Below are 17118 nucleotides of genomic sequence, written 5' to 3' on the forward strand. Positions count from 1 at the left end.
AGCTTTATCATTTCTGATTTCTTTACAAGGCAATGATAGAGAAGGCAGTCAAAAGTGGTAGCCAATTTTACATTCTCCCAAAATCATATTTTTCTATAATTAGTATAAACAATTGAATTATTTCCCTCTATCTTCTATATACATTATTAATATACAGCCAACTCTGGTTTATCCTGGGGGGTGGGGTGGGTGGGCACGGATGCTTGTCTAATGTGAATCTTGCTTTCAAATTTTTGCTAACATGATTGAGCAAAATAGGCGGTAATTCTGTTAAAACATCACTTGTTTAATTCCTGCCTCTTTACCAAGTGTGCCTAGGCACATGGTACAAATACACTGAAATAATCCAGTTCAGCTGAAGCTCCCGCCGAGTGAGTGGTTCCCGACTGCCCCGAGAGGAGCTGAGAGCTCTGGGAAGGGGAAGCTCTTCCCTGAAGCTCCTTGGCCCTTGAGGGGATGCAGTCTCTCTTCCTAACTCCCCTGACCCTCCAATTACCACAGATAACAGAGTTGGCTGTACTCCTGACATCTCATTCTGAATCCTCCGAGCCTCTGCTCCATTCAAGACGAGAGAACATACTGACCGATTAAAAAGCAAGGACTATCACATGATACCTAGAAGCATTTATTTTATGCAACCAACTTAAATATGATCACGTGTACCCAAAGCGTACACTTTTACCCTTGCTGAACAATGCCAGGAAACATAATATTGGTGCAAGAGTCTTCTAAAATTAAAAAGAAATGAGTTTGTATGGGGAAACAAATGCAAAACAGACATTCCTTCATTTATCACAATGTTTAAAATTGAATGCAATTCTAAACATTTCCAACTTTCTTCTTGAAGATGCCAATGTCCAGCTATTTTAAAAAAATTGAACGTTTTTACATCAATAATAAAAATCTGGTGATCACATTAGAAAACCAAATCCTGAAAATGCCTTTACTCCTTTAAAATTTCCAATATTCCAACATAATGACCACTGGAGTAAAAACTTTTTAAAGTGATATGCTTTATAAAACAAACAACCATATGTACATTTATTGCAAATTATATTAAACTAAAGTGGGGGGGGGAATTAAAAAAAATGAAATGTGTACTTCCAAATCAATAATTTCAATTATTTTCTCATTCTGATAAAAATCAGAAAGCAACATTTATAAAATTGCCACCACATGACTTTTCATAGCAGGGAAATGAAATCTGTACATCTTAGTTTTGCAGAAAAGTAGGCAGGCGGAAAGAATTATACATAAAAGTCTTCAAAAGGAAAAGCCAAGAAGTACTTGTTCCAATCACTTTTTCTCCTTAAAATTAATTCAGTAGGCTTCTATTTTTCTTGTGTAACATGGGCATTCCTGGCTCTAGAATTATGAATTTTCTGTCAGTGTAAGGACATCCTGTGACTTTCTTTAAAAAAAAAAAAAAAAAAAATGCAGCATGGAAAAGAACGTTGTGATGCACTTTAAACTCCAGATATGCAGGAACTGGAACCAAGTGTTAAGCAATTTGCTTAATTATTGACTTTTCATTAAAAAAAGTCTCAGGGGAAAATAAGTACAGTTGCTTTTAGCCTCTCTCACGAGTTTCTGCTTTACATTTCCATTCAAGGACTGGTGTCATATGAAAGGGAAGTTAGGAGTTTTTCAGTTTTCAAGGCAGAAATTAGGTGTTTTGAAGTCATCTCACTTTCTGTCCAGCTACTTTTTGAATTCTAGTTTTTGCAGAAGCTTGAGCCTGTCTTTATTTGGCCATCATCTCCTCCCTTTTTGAATGAGGTTTCTTTTTTACCTTATAGAGAAGAAAAAAGTTAATATTAGAACAGACATAACAAGGAAGGGGGAGACAGAGCAAATCTCATGTGAATACCAAACTCTACAACAACAGGTGGCAATTATGCCTTCCTCTAGGGGAATGATACATGCTTTATTCTTTCTGAAACAAACAGATGAACAGATCTAATAATATAACTATTAGCATGGAAGTGGCTATCTTTTTTTGGGACATTAAAAAGAAAATCCTCTATTGTACTTATTGCCTTGGCAATAAGAGCTGAGAAAGAGATTCAAGGAATTAAAAGTAGGTAATGAGGAAATCAAACTATCACTCTTTGCAGATGACATGATGGTATACTTAGAGAACCCCAAAGACTCTACTAAAAAGCTATTAGAAATAATTCAGAATTTTAGCAAAGTTGCAGGATACAAAATAAATCCACATAAATCCTCAGCATTTTTATACATTACCAACACAATCCAACAGCAAGAGATACAAAGAGAAATTCCATTCAAAATAACTGTCGATAGTATAAAATATTTGGAAATATATCTACCAAAGGAAAGTCAGGAATTATATGAGCAAAATTACAAAAATAAAGTCGGATTTAAATAATTGGAAAGACATTAAATGCTCTTAGATAGGGCGAGCGAATATAATCAAGATGACAATACTCCCTAAACTAATCTGTTTATTTAGTGCTATACCAATCAGATTCCCAAGAAACTATTTTAATGACCTAGAAAAAATAACAACAAAATTCATATGGAAGAACAAAAGATAGAGAATTTCAAGGGAAGTAAAGAAAAAAAAATTAAGTGAAGGTGGCCTAGCTGTACTTGCTCTAGAACTACATTATAAAGCAGCAGTCACTAAAACCATTTGATATTGGCTAAGAAATAAGACTAGTTGGTCAGTGGAATAGGTTAGGTTCACAGAACAAAGTAGTCAATGATTATAGCAATCTAGTGTTTGACAAACCCAAAGATCCCAACTTTTGGGATAAGAATTCATTATTTGACAAAAACTGTTGGGAAAACTGGAAATTAGTATGGCAGAAACTAGGCATGGACCCACATTTAACACCACATACTAAGATAAGATCAAAATGGGTCCAAGATTTAGGCATAAAGAACGAGATCATAAATAAATTAGATGAACATAGGATAGTTTACCTCTCAGACCTGTGGAGGAGGAATGAATTTGTGACCAGAGGAGAACTAGAGATCATTATTGATCACAAAATGGAAAATTTTGATTACATCAAATTAAGAAGCTTTTGTACAAACAAAACTAATGCAAACAAGATTATAAGGGAAGTAACAAATTGGGAAAATATTTTTACAGGTAAAGGTTCTGATAAAGGTCTCATCTCCAAAATATACAGAGAATTGACTCTAATTTATTATAACTCAAGCCATTCTCCAATTGATAAATGGTCAAAGGATATAAACAGGCAATTTTCAGATGATGAAATTAAAACTATTTCCACTCATATGAAAGAGTGTTCCAAATCACTACTGATCAGAGAAATGCAAATTAAGACAACTCTGAGATATCACTACACACCTGTCAGAGTGGCTAAGATGACAAGAACAAATAATGAATGTTGGAGGGGATGTGGGAAAACTGGAACACTGATGCATTGTTGGTGGAGTTGTGAAAGAATCCAACCATTCTGGAGAGCAATCTGGAATTATGCCCAAAAAGTTATCAAACTGTGCATACCCTTGGATCCAGCAGTGCTACTACCAGGCTTATATCCCAAGGAAATATTAAAAAAGGGAAAGGGACCTGTATGTGCCAAAATGTTTGTGGCAGCTCTTTTCATAGTGGCTAGAAGCTGGAAGATGAATGGATGCCCATCAATTGGAGAATGGTTGGGTAAATTATGGTTTATGAATGTTATGGAATATTATTGTTCTGTAAGAAATGACCAGCAGGAGGAATACAGAGAGGCTTGGAGAGACTTACATCAACTGATGATGAGTGAAATGAGCAGGACCAGGAGATTATTATACACTTCAACAACAATATTGCATGAAGATGTATTCTGATTGAAGTGGATATCTTCAACATAGAGAAGAGCTAATGCAATTCCAATTGATCAAAAATGGACAGAATTATCTACACCCAGAGAAGGAACACTGGGAAATGAGTGTAAACTGTGAGCATTTTTTTGTTTTTCTCCTCAGGTTATTTTTACCTCCCAAATCCAATTCTTCCTTTGCAACAAGAAAAACAAAATTCAGTTCTGCACATATATATTATACCTAGGATATACTATAACATTTTTAATATGTATGGGAATGCCTGTTAAATAGGGGAAGGGGTGGAGGGAAGGAGGGGAAAATTCGGAACAGAAGGGAGTACAAGGGATAATGTTTGTAAAAAAATTACCTATGCATATGTACTGTGAAAAAATGTTATAATTATAAAATTAAAATAAAGAAAAAAAGAAAATCCTCCTATTTAAAGAGTTGCCAACTATACCTCCCAAAATATAATTTTTATTTTGAACTTATCATATTACTTTGCTTTTAAATCATCACTTGAGTAAGCATTTAAAAAATTTTTTTAGAAACAATACTTAATATGTACATATTGCAACCACACATTAGGGAAAAGTTTTTTTATTCCCCAAAGTAGTGATTTTCATTCATATTAATATTAGCAGGACAGCACATCAGACAGAATTGGTTTTAAACAAACCAATATATGTTAAGCCTAGAAGAATGAAAGTTAACAATTCCATGATATTAGAACATGAGGAAATTTGTATTGATTCTTTATGGATGATTATCATAATTAATGATTATCATAATTATATATGGATATATAATTATATATATAAAATATATAATTATATATAATAATATATATACAATATATATAATTATATATATAATATATATATGGATGATTATCATAATTAAAGATCACACAAAAATACATATTTTTATCATTTGTGATGGAGCCTCCCTTGGCCAGTTCCAGATCATGCTCACTGCTTTCACAGGTCACTGGGAGAACATCCTGCACTTGGCTCTGTGTCCGAAAAGGAACATCTATCATTTTACTTTATGTCACATTACTGTGACATCGGTTCATTGGTGAAAGAATCACATCATTTGAGAAATGACTTAAAATATCTGTGAAATATGTTACTTTGGGAACGAGCATCACAAAGAAATCTAAATTGTTGAAATGACTTTTACATCATTTAATGGGAGGCATTACCACTTCTTTGATTTTGGGCAGGTCATTTAACCTCATTAAGCCTTCCTTTATTCACTTGTAAAATATTAATTGCCACTATTGCTGAATCTGTATCCAGTGGAAATCATAAAGGAGGGAAAAGGCCCCACATGTACAAAAATATTTTTAACTTTGCTTTTGTGGTAGCAAAGAATTGGAAAATAAGTAGGTGTCCATCAGTTGGGGAATTGCTGAGCATATTGCAGTATATGAAGGCAATGGAACATTAGTGTTATGTAAAAAGTGATGAACAAGCTGATTTTAGAAATGATTTTAGAAAGTCCTGGAAAGATTCACATGAACTCATGCTAAGTGAAACAAGCAGAACCAGGAATACATTGTACACAGTAACAGCAGGAATGTATGGTGATCAACAATGAAAGATTTGGTTGTTTTCAGTGATTTAGTGACCAGAAGCAATCTCAAAAATTTTGGCCAGAAAATGCCATCTGTAGAAAAATATCTAAGGAGACTGAATATAAATCATACACGTTATATTCTTATTTTGTCTTTTTCTTCTGCTTTATTTTTCTTTCTTTCTTTCATGGCTTTTCCTTTTTGTGTTTTTTTTTTTTTCTCTCCCAATGTGATTTATAAGGAAATATGTAAAACAATGTATGACCAAAACAAACAAATAAATAAAAATAGTCAACTGCTAAAATTTTTTCCCTACTTGAGTTCTACGGTACTACTTTCGGTAATAAAATAACCCAAAAGTTTGGAGGAAATCTTTTTTTTTTTTTTTTTTTTTGCTAAGACTTTTGATCTTGTCCTATACTTAAAGTTGTAATTATTAATAAGGATTAGCTCCCATTCATTCCTATATTTTAAGAGCACTGATTCTTTTTTAGGGGGCTTGAACCTTAGTTCTTTTAGGTTTAGAAAGCATTATATAGATATTATAGCTATTGATTTTAACAGAATCTTGTGAGTCTGATATTGGGTTATTATTTTTATTATATATATTATATTATAACCTAACATCCACTGGGCCATAAGTGAGATTTGAGGCCAAATTCAATATTCATGAACAAAGGGGTCAGAATTCTAAGATCCTAAGACAGCTTTCCCAAAGTAAACTCTTGCAAAACAATGATCCAAACCTGAAAAATGTCTAGATTATTTTATAGAAAGAAAATTATGAAATCTGACAAATTTTAGCACTTAGAATTATAGGAACAGTTTTTATAAATGCTTTTTATTCACTGCATTTTTGTGGAAGTTTTCAACCCAAATACAAGAAAAATAACATCGAAGGATATCATTTTGAAAAACTAGCATCTGGGAAGCTGAGACAAGGCATTTGCCATGAATGCCATGTGTCCCCATGCTCCAAAAGGACTCTTTTGGGTATTCCAGCTCCATGGAGGATAAAGGGATAGATGTAGATTCAGAAGCAACTTGCAAACTCCTTCCAATGTATCAGAGGCTTGCTTTATGCTATCCTTTATGGGCAAAATAAACACTTCCTCTTGGCTATCTCTGGGATCCTTTACGTTTTTCCAAATTCCACTGGGGGCATTACCCTCTCCTCCAAAAAACTCAGATCCTGATTCCTATTTACCAGTCAGTACCACTCTCCCCATCCCCCAAGACAAATGACAAACCATCCATTGGATGAAAATGATCCTTTTCAGACTTCTCATAGTATTCTATCAGAACCTAATCCTACTCTGCTATATCATGATACTAATATTTTGCCACAAAAAATGAATACAATAAATTTAGAAAAAATTGGGAAAACACTATGAATTAATACTGCACAATGAGGGCAACAGAAACTGGAGGAAAGTAGATTATGCATGCAACAACTTAAAAGAAAACATTGAAAACTTTCAAAAATAACGCTTTCAGTTATGCTTTCCAGACATGGCAAATTAAAGATGAGGTCTCAAACGTTCATTTTCCAAAACTGGCCAATGTATTGGTGTATTTTCCTTAACTAAAAGAATATCCTGGAAAGTGAAGAGCATTCATTGGGAGATGATACTAATGTTTAAAAAAAGTACCATCAAAGATAATTCCAAAGGACTCATGATGAAAAATGCTTTCCACCTCAAGAGAAATTAGTATAAAATCTGAATGCAGATCAGAGCAGAACTCGGGCCAGTTTTAACTTTGGTTAAGTTTCTTTTAAAAGTAAACTATCATCAGGTAAAATTGGGTTTTTTCCAATACACTTAAAAATTATTCTGGGAAGGAGTCTTACAGGTGCACGACATACAGAAAAAAAGCTCAACAATATTGGGTACTCTGCTGATGGGAAGATATCCGGTTCTATTGGATTATCCAGTCTTAAAGATGAAATGTTCTTATTCGTCCCTGTCTTCAAAACTCAATAAAATTATTCAATGTATACATTTGGCATGGCGCTTATGTAATAATGGTTGGAAGAATTATACCTATATGACTTAATGTTTATATAGACATGAATAAAACTTAACCTGTATTTGGGTGGTTTGTTGATTATATTTGTTTTTGCTGAGGCAACCAGGGTTAAGTGACTTGCCCAGGGTCGTATAACTAGCAAGTGTTAAATGTCTCAGGCTCAGATTTGAACTCAGATTTTCCGGACTTGGGGCTGGGGCTCTGTATGCTGAATCATCTAACGGCCCCTTTCCAGGAGCCTCAGGAAGACAAACAAAAAAGGACATGTTCTTTTCTTTCTCTTAGTATCCCCAGCTGTTAGCAGAGACTTGAATGAGGGGTGTCTAATGCATGTATATCACTGACTTGACTTAAAAACACAATCTCGTAGAAAGAAGGGCCAGCCCCCCAAAGAACTACTCCATCAGAACCTTGGAACAAACCCAAGCTAAACAAATCTGCCGCTCCCTGAGAAGGATCGCTCATCCTCCTGGAATATCAGTCATCATGATGCTGGTTCTCTGCTAGCTTCCTGGGAACATGCTTCTTTTCTAGATATTTGACAGCTATCATTCAATAATGTTCTAAATTATCTCCCCTCCCCCTTCAGTAAGCTCACTTTTTTTCCCCCTGAGGCAATAAGGATTAAGTAACTTGCCCAGGGTCATACAGCCAGGAAGTGCTAAGTGAGACCAAATTTGAACTCTGGTCCTTCTGACTTCAGCACTGCTGCTCTACTCACTGCACCACCTAGCTGCCCCCCAATTATTTGTTTTTTTGAAATGAATTCGGACCCCAGGGGACCCTGTCTACTTTTGCTCCATTACTTGCTAGGACTGATCCTTTCTCCTGAAATTGAGTCTTGGCCGGGCAGCTGGGGGGGTCGGGCTCGGAGGTTCACACTCGCACATGTTATTCTAGGAAGAAGGCTGGTGCTTGCTGTCCTAAGCAAATCTCCCTCTACCTTCTGCAAGTGATGAGGGCTCTGGGCAGTTGCTCAAGGCTTGCCATGTGGCAGCAGACCTTTCTTGGACTCCTTTCGGGCAGAGAAAGAGGCAATAGTCTGGTCAGACAAATGTCAGGAAGTTCTCTGTCATGTCTCAGCACATGCCCTATAAAGGAAGGCCCCTTTCCTGCTTTTGAGCCTGACAGAGAGATCTCAGCCTGCTCCCCGAGGAGGAGCCAGGACCTTTCTGCTGCTTCTCTCCAGGTGATTTCAACTTGAAAGCGTCTCTCTTCCTTCAAGGACAAGCAAGGTTTTCTTCAAGAAGCTCCAAGTTCAGGGAGTTTTAACTTTGGTTAAGTTTCTTTTAAAAATAAACTATCATTAGATAGTTTTTTTTAAAAAATAAAAAATATATATACTTGGAAGGGGTCTTACAGGTGCACGACATATAAAACAAGCTCAATATCCCAGAACTAGTTCCGGCCTTTTTTTAGGCTGTTTGGTAACTCCAGGTGTAACTGTTCCTTCCTTTTCTCCTGTTACATTCTAATACCCTTTAACGTGAAAATCAGAGATCAGGATTCCCATCCGGTTCTTCAGATTCCTTTTGTCTTCACATTTCATTTTCCTTAACAACCCAAACAACAGAGAACCATTCACCAAGCCCCTTCTATTTTGGCCAGCTTGGATTCTGAGCACAGCATGTCATTTGGCCATGGCAGTAATAAAAATATCAATAACATACACAAGAAATTAAGATGTTTCCTGTTTCTATAGTGAGAAATTTGAGGGGTTATTTCTGACCTCAAATAAATGAATCATAGGAAATTTGTGTATTGGGATATGGGGACCAATTACCTTAATGCAAGTTTGTTCAGTGGGAAATACAGATAAGGGAATAGTATAAAAACATGCTCTCTCAAACTTAAATTAACTAAAAATCAACCCAGAGACTCGGATGTCTATGTCTGTCTGTCTCTCTTGTATCCTTCAGAGGTTTTCATGTTCCTGACTATGGGTACAGGTGATTTTAATTTAATTTTATTCAATTTAATTATGTTTAGGAAAATGAATCAATCAATATTTTTAAAATACTTACTATGGTGCCAGAGATATGGAAAAAGAGGCCAAAGAAGGTTCTTGCCCTCAAGTAGCTCAAAAATCTAATGGGGGAACAATACATAAACAAGTATGTACCAACAAGCTCAAGACAGAAATTGGGCCTGCCTCACAGAAAGAAGGCATCAGAAATAACAGGATGGGGAGGGCTCCCTGGGACAGATGGCTTTCTGCTTGGGGTTGAAAAGGAAGCCAGAAAGGTCAGTGCTCAGAGAAGGGGCCTGGCCAGAGAGAATGTACCTAGCCAGGAGACACAGCGTTTGGCTTGGGGCCCACCAGAAGGCCGCCACGTCCCTGGCTTGAGGAGGGCCCAGAATGAGGGAAGGTCTAGGATGACAAAGGAAGGAGGAGGGTTCCCTTGGAGGTTACCGGGTAGGGGGGTGACAAGGGAAGACCTGCACTTGAGACCTGGCTGAGGATGGCATGAAGAGGAGGCAGATATCACAAGGGCATGTCAGAGAGAAGAGGGCACATTCCGGAAGCGCAGTCAAGGTGAACTTAAGCTGCTCAGATGTGCGGGTGGGAGTTGGGGCAAGCCCTGGGCACCCCTGAGGATCCCAGGCTGAGGCAGTTCGGGGTCCTTCTCCAAAGGAAGGGGGAGAACAGAGCTCAACAGGGACCAGGCGGGGAAAGGCCAATATGCGGATCCTGGACCAGAGCCAGTGACAGAGCACCCAGAGCTGAGAAACTCACACAGATGTAGGATCAAGGAAGAGGAGAGGGCAGAGGTCACAAGGCAGGGGAGGGGATCCTCAGTGTCCCAGTCACAGGAAGTTGAGGCCTGAGGCGGAGCAGTGTTGGCCATAAAATAAAGGAGGGGAAGTGATGGGCCTCTGTGGGTAGGACAGAAGGGGAGGGGGGGGTGCTGAGCTCAATCAAGAGGGGCAGGGGAAGGTTTCCCCCTGGGGAAGCCGAGACCAAAGGAACCTTCATGAGCAGGAAAGCACTAGCGCTAACGAGGAGCTGAGAAGAGGAACTAGCAAACTGTGCTTTTCACACTTAACCACCCCCCCCAAACTAGGTCAGTGCCCTCTCCTCTTCCAGCTCAGCTCGCCACCCCTCTACCCGCCTGAATCTGCACCATTGCTTTGGGTGATCTGAAACCCATCAGCCTTTCTGTGACCCTCCAGATGCCCAGCCCTGCCCTGTCCTGGCTCAGCCCTTTGTCTCTTACAGACACCACCAAGATCAGTCGCTGCCCAATGTCTACCGAGAGAATTCAATGTGTTAATAATTAAATTTGATACTGTTAAAATCATTAAAGCGGAATTCTTCTTATAAACATTTTCACATCTACTCACTTTAAAATCTCAATCCCACTATTCTAAGAGAATCTACAAGTGCTGCAGAAGATATGAACTGTGCCATGATGCCTCAGTGCAGTTCAGGGAAACTTTGTATTGATCTCGGTTGTCAAACAAGCAGCATAGCCTCTGACTTAGTCCCCTGGCTGGCTTTTACCTTTGATCTATTAAACATTCTAAACCTAAAAATGAAGACCCAATAGAGAGGGCAGATTAGCAAAATCCCAGGTAAATACAAAATTGGGCATATTCTGTCATAGCGTGAATTCTCAATATTGCAACAATAAACATTTTGTAGAGCCTTGTTTCTGAAAAATCAAAGGAATTTAAAAGTTCAAGTCAGGAGTGAACCCAACTAAGAGCAGTGACGATCTTATGTGGCGGCCACACCGAGATCAGCCAGAGAGTAGTGGTTCCTTTTCAGGTGTCTGATGCCGACGTCGGGGCAGCTCACAACAGTAACTAAACGCTTGCTTGATGATCGATATCTGAGAATCAAACCCTTAAAGTCTGAATTAATGGGATGAAAATGCAACAGAGAAAAAGCCTTTGGGCTAGCAGCTGTTTTCTGAGTTCTTCCCTTTTCTGTTTTTTTCTACCAAAGGACAGCTTGATTCCCATGTGCTAACAACTTAGGAATTTGTAAGAATGCTTTGGCAATTCAAGGTGTGGAGAGAAGTTACTTTATTTTACCTTTGCAAATCAATCTGCCTCTCTGCTGGTGCTGCTTTTTTGGCTAGGTCCTGGAGTTTGGGGGCTTTGGCGCTGCCCGCCTCCAGCCCCCCCGGGCTCTCTTGCCCCCCCGCGGCCCTCTTTCTGCCCCTCCCAGCCGCCTTGTTTGCTTCGTCGCTCTTGGTGGCGCTGCCCTGAGACTCAGACTTGGGCCGACGCCCTCGTCGGGCCTTGGGGGGTATGGGGGGTCCTGTCTCGTCAGCCTTTTTCTCCTCGACTTTCTGTTGGATGTTCTCCGCCCCAGAGGCAGTGGCTGGCCTCTTCTTCCCTCGGTCGGTGCTGAGGTTGCCCGGAGCGGCCTGGTCGGAGTTGATCTCCTAGGAGAGTCCAGATAAAATCCTGTGAGTGTGCGTGTTCCTCTCGGAGGAACCTCCTGCATCCAAAACTACTGATGAGCACACCTGAAAGGTGCAAAAGGGGCAGAGGGGCAGGATGCGCGATGGACATCCTAAAACATTCCCATCTCTTCCTCTGCATCTTATGATTTCAGAACAGTATTTACGAAATGTAATGGACACTTCTTCGAAAAAGGTGGAGATGCGGGATGCCAAGCCCAGACAAATTAAGATAATTAGAACTGAAAATTAGCATTATGCTATCAGGCACCCCAATCACTCTCAGAAACAAGTAATTAATGAGCACCGACTGAAAATGGGGAAATTGTTTAAAACATAAACAAAACGCAAACATCAAATACTCAGAATACGGAAACTACTGTCAATAGGCTCTAGAAGATTTCTCACACATCATCTTTTTGGGAGGGTTCTGTCTGTGAATCAGGACAAAGAATTCCCGCACACAAAGTATATGTGCAATATATGCAGCCAATGTACTGTGGATGGTTTCGCCAATAAAAAAAATTAAGAAGCTATCTAATTGATAATTTTAAAGGATTCACTGGGAGCCTCATTTAAATAGGAAGATTTATTAATTTATTTAAATGTCTGTTAAAACACTGACACAATTCTGTGGTTAGAGATATGGAATTTAAAGGCATGATTAGAAACAAAGTTAACTTATAACTTAAGAGGAATATGTATAACATAAAAAGCAAGACAAGATATTTTTATAATCACAGAATTTTGGAACTGTAAGATGATAAATGTCTGAGACTAAAACAATTCTGATCTGTTCATTTACATAAGTGGTTTGTCTGTCTTAAATAAGATTCCTATTCCAGTATTTTTTTGGGGGGAATGGGAAAACTGCTGCAATTTTTACAATATTATTGTGTGGGAAGTAGGTGATAGTGAATTTTACTGTATCCTGAGGTTTGGTTTTTTTTTTTGAAGTTGAATTCTATTTTCTCAATGAATCACACCTTTTCTTTAAATTTTAAATTTATTTTTGGTTATGGCTTAAATAATAAAATAAAAGGAAACTAGCTTCTTATGATAATCATTTTAAAAGTCTTTGCCAAAATAGGTTTTCTGAATGAAATAGTACCTTTCAAATCTTATTTTAAAATACCAAAATGCAATATTTCAATAATGTCCCAACTTATAGATAAGACCTCTTAGAACTAATATAAATTTTTAATTTTCTAAATAGCTTATTTTCCTCTGCAAAACTGCTGGATCCAAAATTGTGAAATTCACAAGTCAGAGGTATTCTTTAGAGCAAGAGTACTTAAAATATATTTGCCTGAGTCTAGAGCCAATCAATAAATCTTGGTTAACTGTCTCTGAAATGTAAGAGTGCTATAATAGAATAAAACTATACCTGCTTTAAGGATTGAAAGTACATTTCCCATGACATTTTCAAAACAACTCTCAAATGTATAATTGTATCTTTATTAACTCTATTTTATGGATGACAAAGCAGAGGCGTGGAGCCTAAGTGGTATGCTTGGTCACATGGCTAGTAAGTAAAGGAGAAGGATTTCAAAAGCACCCTGTGCTGAGACTGACAGGATTTTGCATAAAATTGGAACTGATATTCATTAATGATATTGATCTGTAGTTTTCCTTGTGTTTTCTCTCTCCTTGGTTTACATGTTAGATTTATACTTCCCTTTCTCAGATTGACAATAACTTGTGTAATCTGAATATCGACAAAAATTTGGATAGAATTCTCCTATGAATTCATGAGGATCACTTTCTCCTTTGGTAGTTCCTTTACAGATATTCTATCACTTTTCTGAGAATAGGTAATTGAAAATCTCCATCTAGTCTTCTATAGATTTGGGTTCTCTCTCTCTCTTTATATATATATATATATATATATATATATATATATATATATATATATATTTGAAGTTAAATATGCTATTCTTTCTTTCTTTCTTTCTTTTTTTTTGGGCTGAAGCAACTGAGAGGTTAAGTGACTTGCCCAGGGTCACACAGCTAGGAAGAGTTAAGTGTCGGAGGCCAAATTTGAACTCGGGTCCTTACTTCAAGGCTGGTGCTCTATCCACTGTACCACCTAGCTATCCCCGGTAATAAATTTTTAAAAAATGAAGCCATACTGTTAAGCAGCTCTTACTTTCTGAAGGGGTAGATGGGGAACTGGACCAACCCTAAGGAAGCGTGGATAGTGACAAGGATCGACATTGTGGTTGTGCCCTTACCTTGTTCTTTACAGGCTCAGCCTTTCCTGGTATGACGGAGATGATTCTCACAGGATTTTCTTCATTTTCACTCACTCCAGTTTCTGAAGCTTCTGAATTTGGTTCCCTGTTAAACAAAATTAACTAAGAAAACTTTACCACATATGAGCAAAATGAGCAGTGTAGATACTAAAAATATTGTCAATGGATTTTAACATAGACTTCCACACGACATATTAACAAACAAAAATCCTGACACAAACTTTGTAGTCTGAAGGACTCAAGAGTGACTCCTGTTCACTTTACAAATAAGGATGTGGAAACCCAAAGAGATGACTCATTTGTGCCAGCTCTATAACTATGATCCCGGTATCTTGATTTTCAGAACAATGTACTACAAGGACTAAACATTTTGTTTCACCTTAGGCAACATGGACATTAATATTTTCATTAGCATTAATGAAAAGACAGAGGAAAAAAATCATCCAAGATTTACATTTTACAAAACATCTATTTGTTTTATCACCCAAAAGAGGGAGATGTCCTATTTGATAAGGAAGTAGTCATCTTTATGAACATAATCATTAAAAAGTATACCTCTTAGTCTGTGACTACTATGTTAAGCATTTTCAAAAGAAACTCAAATGTTAGCATTCACAAAGTGGGTAGAACTACCAACATTTAAACTAAACATTTTTATATATACAATAAACAGTATATTATTTAATGAATTTTTAATCCATATTTTTCTCTTACACTTAATGTTTCAATGGAAAAGATCATCTTTTATACATACATGTGTGTGTGTATATACACACAAATATATAGGTAAATCAGATTTATGATTTTTATAAAATAAATGGGAATGGATGATCTCCATGCAAAATAATGGCATTTTAATAATTTATGCACTCTTTTGACTGATCTTATATACTATGAACATTAAAATTACAGTTGTGAAAATCAATTACTTGAGATTGACACATCTGAAATCAAGTTTCTACTCATTTCCTGTTAGACACAATGGTCTTCATTACATATAAAAATTTCACACTGTATATACACTGTATAAAAGTAGCATCTATTCTGTTTCTCCCCCTTTATTACTATTACACACAAATACATGTCCTGAAGGCAAAAGAACATGATTTGATATATGCTTTCAGAAAAAAAATCAAGAGTTGAAAAAAGTCAACAGAAGAAACAAAATAATTAGGAGGAAATTGCCTTGATCGATTTCCTGTTGAAGGGTTCAGCTCTGAGTTTGCATTAACATTGCTTCCAGGTTCTGTGCCTGTGCTTCTGACATATGGTTTTCTTCCTGTTGCTGATAAAGGCTTGTTTACTGCACCTAGTACTCCAGCAGGTTTTGGCTAAAATGTACAAACAAATACATATTATTTAACTAAAAACAATATATATATGTTCAGATAATATTTTTAAAAGCCAAATGATTATTTCTACCTTAGAATAAATGGGATAAAAAAGAATTATGAATGGAATGTTCTATTATACTTGAGCAAAATGGATAAAAGCATGAAGAATAATTATCATTGCTATAAGATAAAGCTATAAAAACATTGCTGCCAAACATGAAAATTTAATTTATTCTAATATTCCAATTTTCACTCTTCCCTAATAATAAAATGATATTTAGTATTATAATTACTAATCCCTCATTAACATTTACAAAAAGATATTTGAGTACTTTGTAGGGACAGAACATAAGTGAGGTATTTGAGAAAAATAACTAAAAAAGCAAAACAAAACAAAACAAAAAAACTAAAATTATCTAAGAATACCTTTCCTGTTAATAGGAGAACTCTTGTCTCTTCAGAAATATAACTTCTGTCATTACAGAAATCCTATTATTAAAAAAAAAAAAAGTAATAAAAGTTAGTGTGTACTTTAATTGATTTATTTTATTGTTAGCCCTTTATTAAAAATAATGCAAGTTAATTATATTTCTTGCTAACAGACCTAATCTATGTGGCATAAATATACACCAAGTCTCCAACAAACACTCATAACTGTGAGTTAGCAAAGATCTGTGAAATACGATGCATTGTATGCATGATACCCAGATTTTTCTAAATACATTTATAATACAAATACATTCACAACCTCAAATTTTTCTTTCTTATTTTCTAACCTTTTCCCAATCTGGATCTAAGACTGCATCATGAATTTTTTAAGAATTTTTAAAAGAATTTTCTCCAAGAACTTTTCCCTAAAGTTAATCAAATGGTTTGTTTTCTAGTCTTCTCTTGTAACCACTGTAATCCTTTAGAGTTTTTTTTTAACTTGTTTTCTTTTGCGCTTATTATATAAACATGCCCCTATTTTTTGCCCTTAAGGAAAATATGGAGCCAAAGAAACCAATCTACTTTAAGTGACATAATTCATTTTGCTATAAAATGTTACTAATTCATATCATCAAATATGCAACTGTAGTGCAACATGTTATTATCAAATTATACTGTTCTTGGTATATTGGTATTTAAAATTTTAAAAAAAAAAATGTGCCAAAAAACCAAAGGTTTCTGAATGCCATCTAAAAGCTATTAATTTTAACTAGTCCGAGGCAAGGATGAGGAAAAGAAGCTGAAGGAGAAACAGACCTATAATAGGGTAATTAATCCAAATTCAAGATGAAACTAAAGAACATGTACCTTAGAGGAAAAAGGACAATGAAAGACCTTACCAAGAGACTTTAGTGTAATCTTATCTAGAATACAACATGCTTGCTATTCTGGTTTTTGGATGCACAGATTAAAAGCAGATTAAAAGGGAATTTGTTTTCCTAAGGTAGGCAAAATGAGAGCAAGTACTAGCAAAGCTAAGGAGAGGAACACAGGAGAAGCTTCACCAACAACTTAAAAAAGGCGTAGAAGTCGGAGGCAACCTCATGGAAGGGGAAACAGCCCAGGGAAACTCAAGTGGCTGTGAAGATATTGCCATCTCTAGTATCTGTGAATAACCCCAGATTTTCTTACTGAGAACCCTGTTATTAGAAAAATGTTACAATGTGCTGTGTTTTGTTTAAGAAATCAGAGAGGAACATAAT

At 36.5% G+C, this 17118-nt stretch overlaps 1 protein-coding gene across 3 annotated transcripts in view; it reads right to left on the bottom strand.

Moving 5' to 3' along the window:
• Positions 1 to 784: 784 nt before the first annotated feature.
• The window catches only part of PDS5A (PDS5 cohesin associated factor A), a 128561-nt gene continuing 112227 nt past the window's right edge, over positions 785 to 17118 (bottom strand). For all 3 annotated transcript variants that reach the window (XM_074274573.1, XM_074274574.1, XM_074274575.1), the window contains 5 exons: positions 15854 to 15916; positions 15279 to 15424; positions 14073 to 14178; positions 11465 to 11820; positions 785 to 1792 (listed from right to left, as the gene is read on the bottom strand). In XM_074274573.1, coding sequence (XP_074130674.1) covers positions 1789 to 1792; positions 11465 to 11820; positions 14073 to 14178; positions 15279 to 15424; positions 15854 to 15916 — 675 coding nt within the window. In that variant the 3' untranslated portion in view covers positions 785 to 1788. The remainder of the gene's footprint in view (positions 1793 to 11464; positions 11821 to 14072; positions 14179 to 15278; positions 15425 to 15853; positions 15917 to 17118) is intronic.

The sequence above is a fragment of the Sminthopsis crassicaudata genome, chromosome 6 (assembly GCF_048593235.1).
Source record: "Sminthopsis crassicaudata isolate SCR6 chromosome 6, ASM4859323v1, whole genome shotgun sequence".
Taxonomy (NCBI): Eukaryota; Metazoa; Chordata; class Mammalia; order Dasyuromorphia; family Dasyuridae; genus Sminthopsis; species Sminthopsis crassicaudata.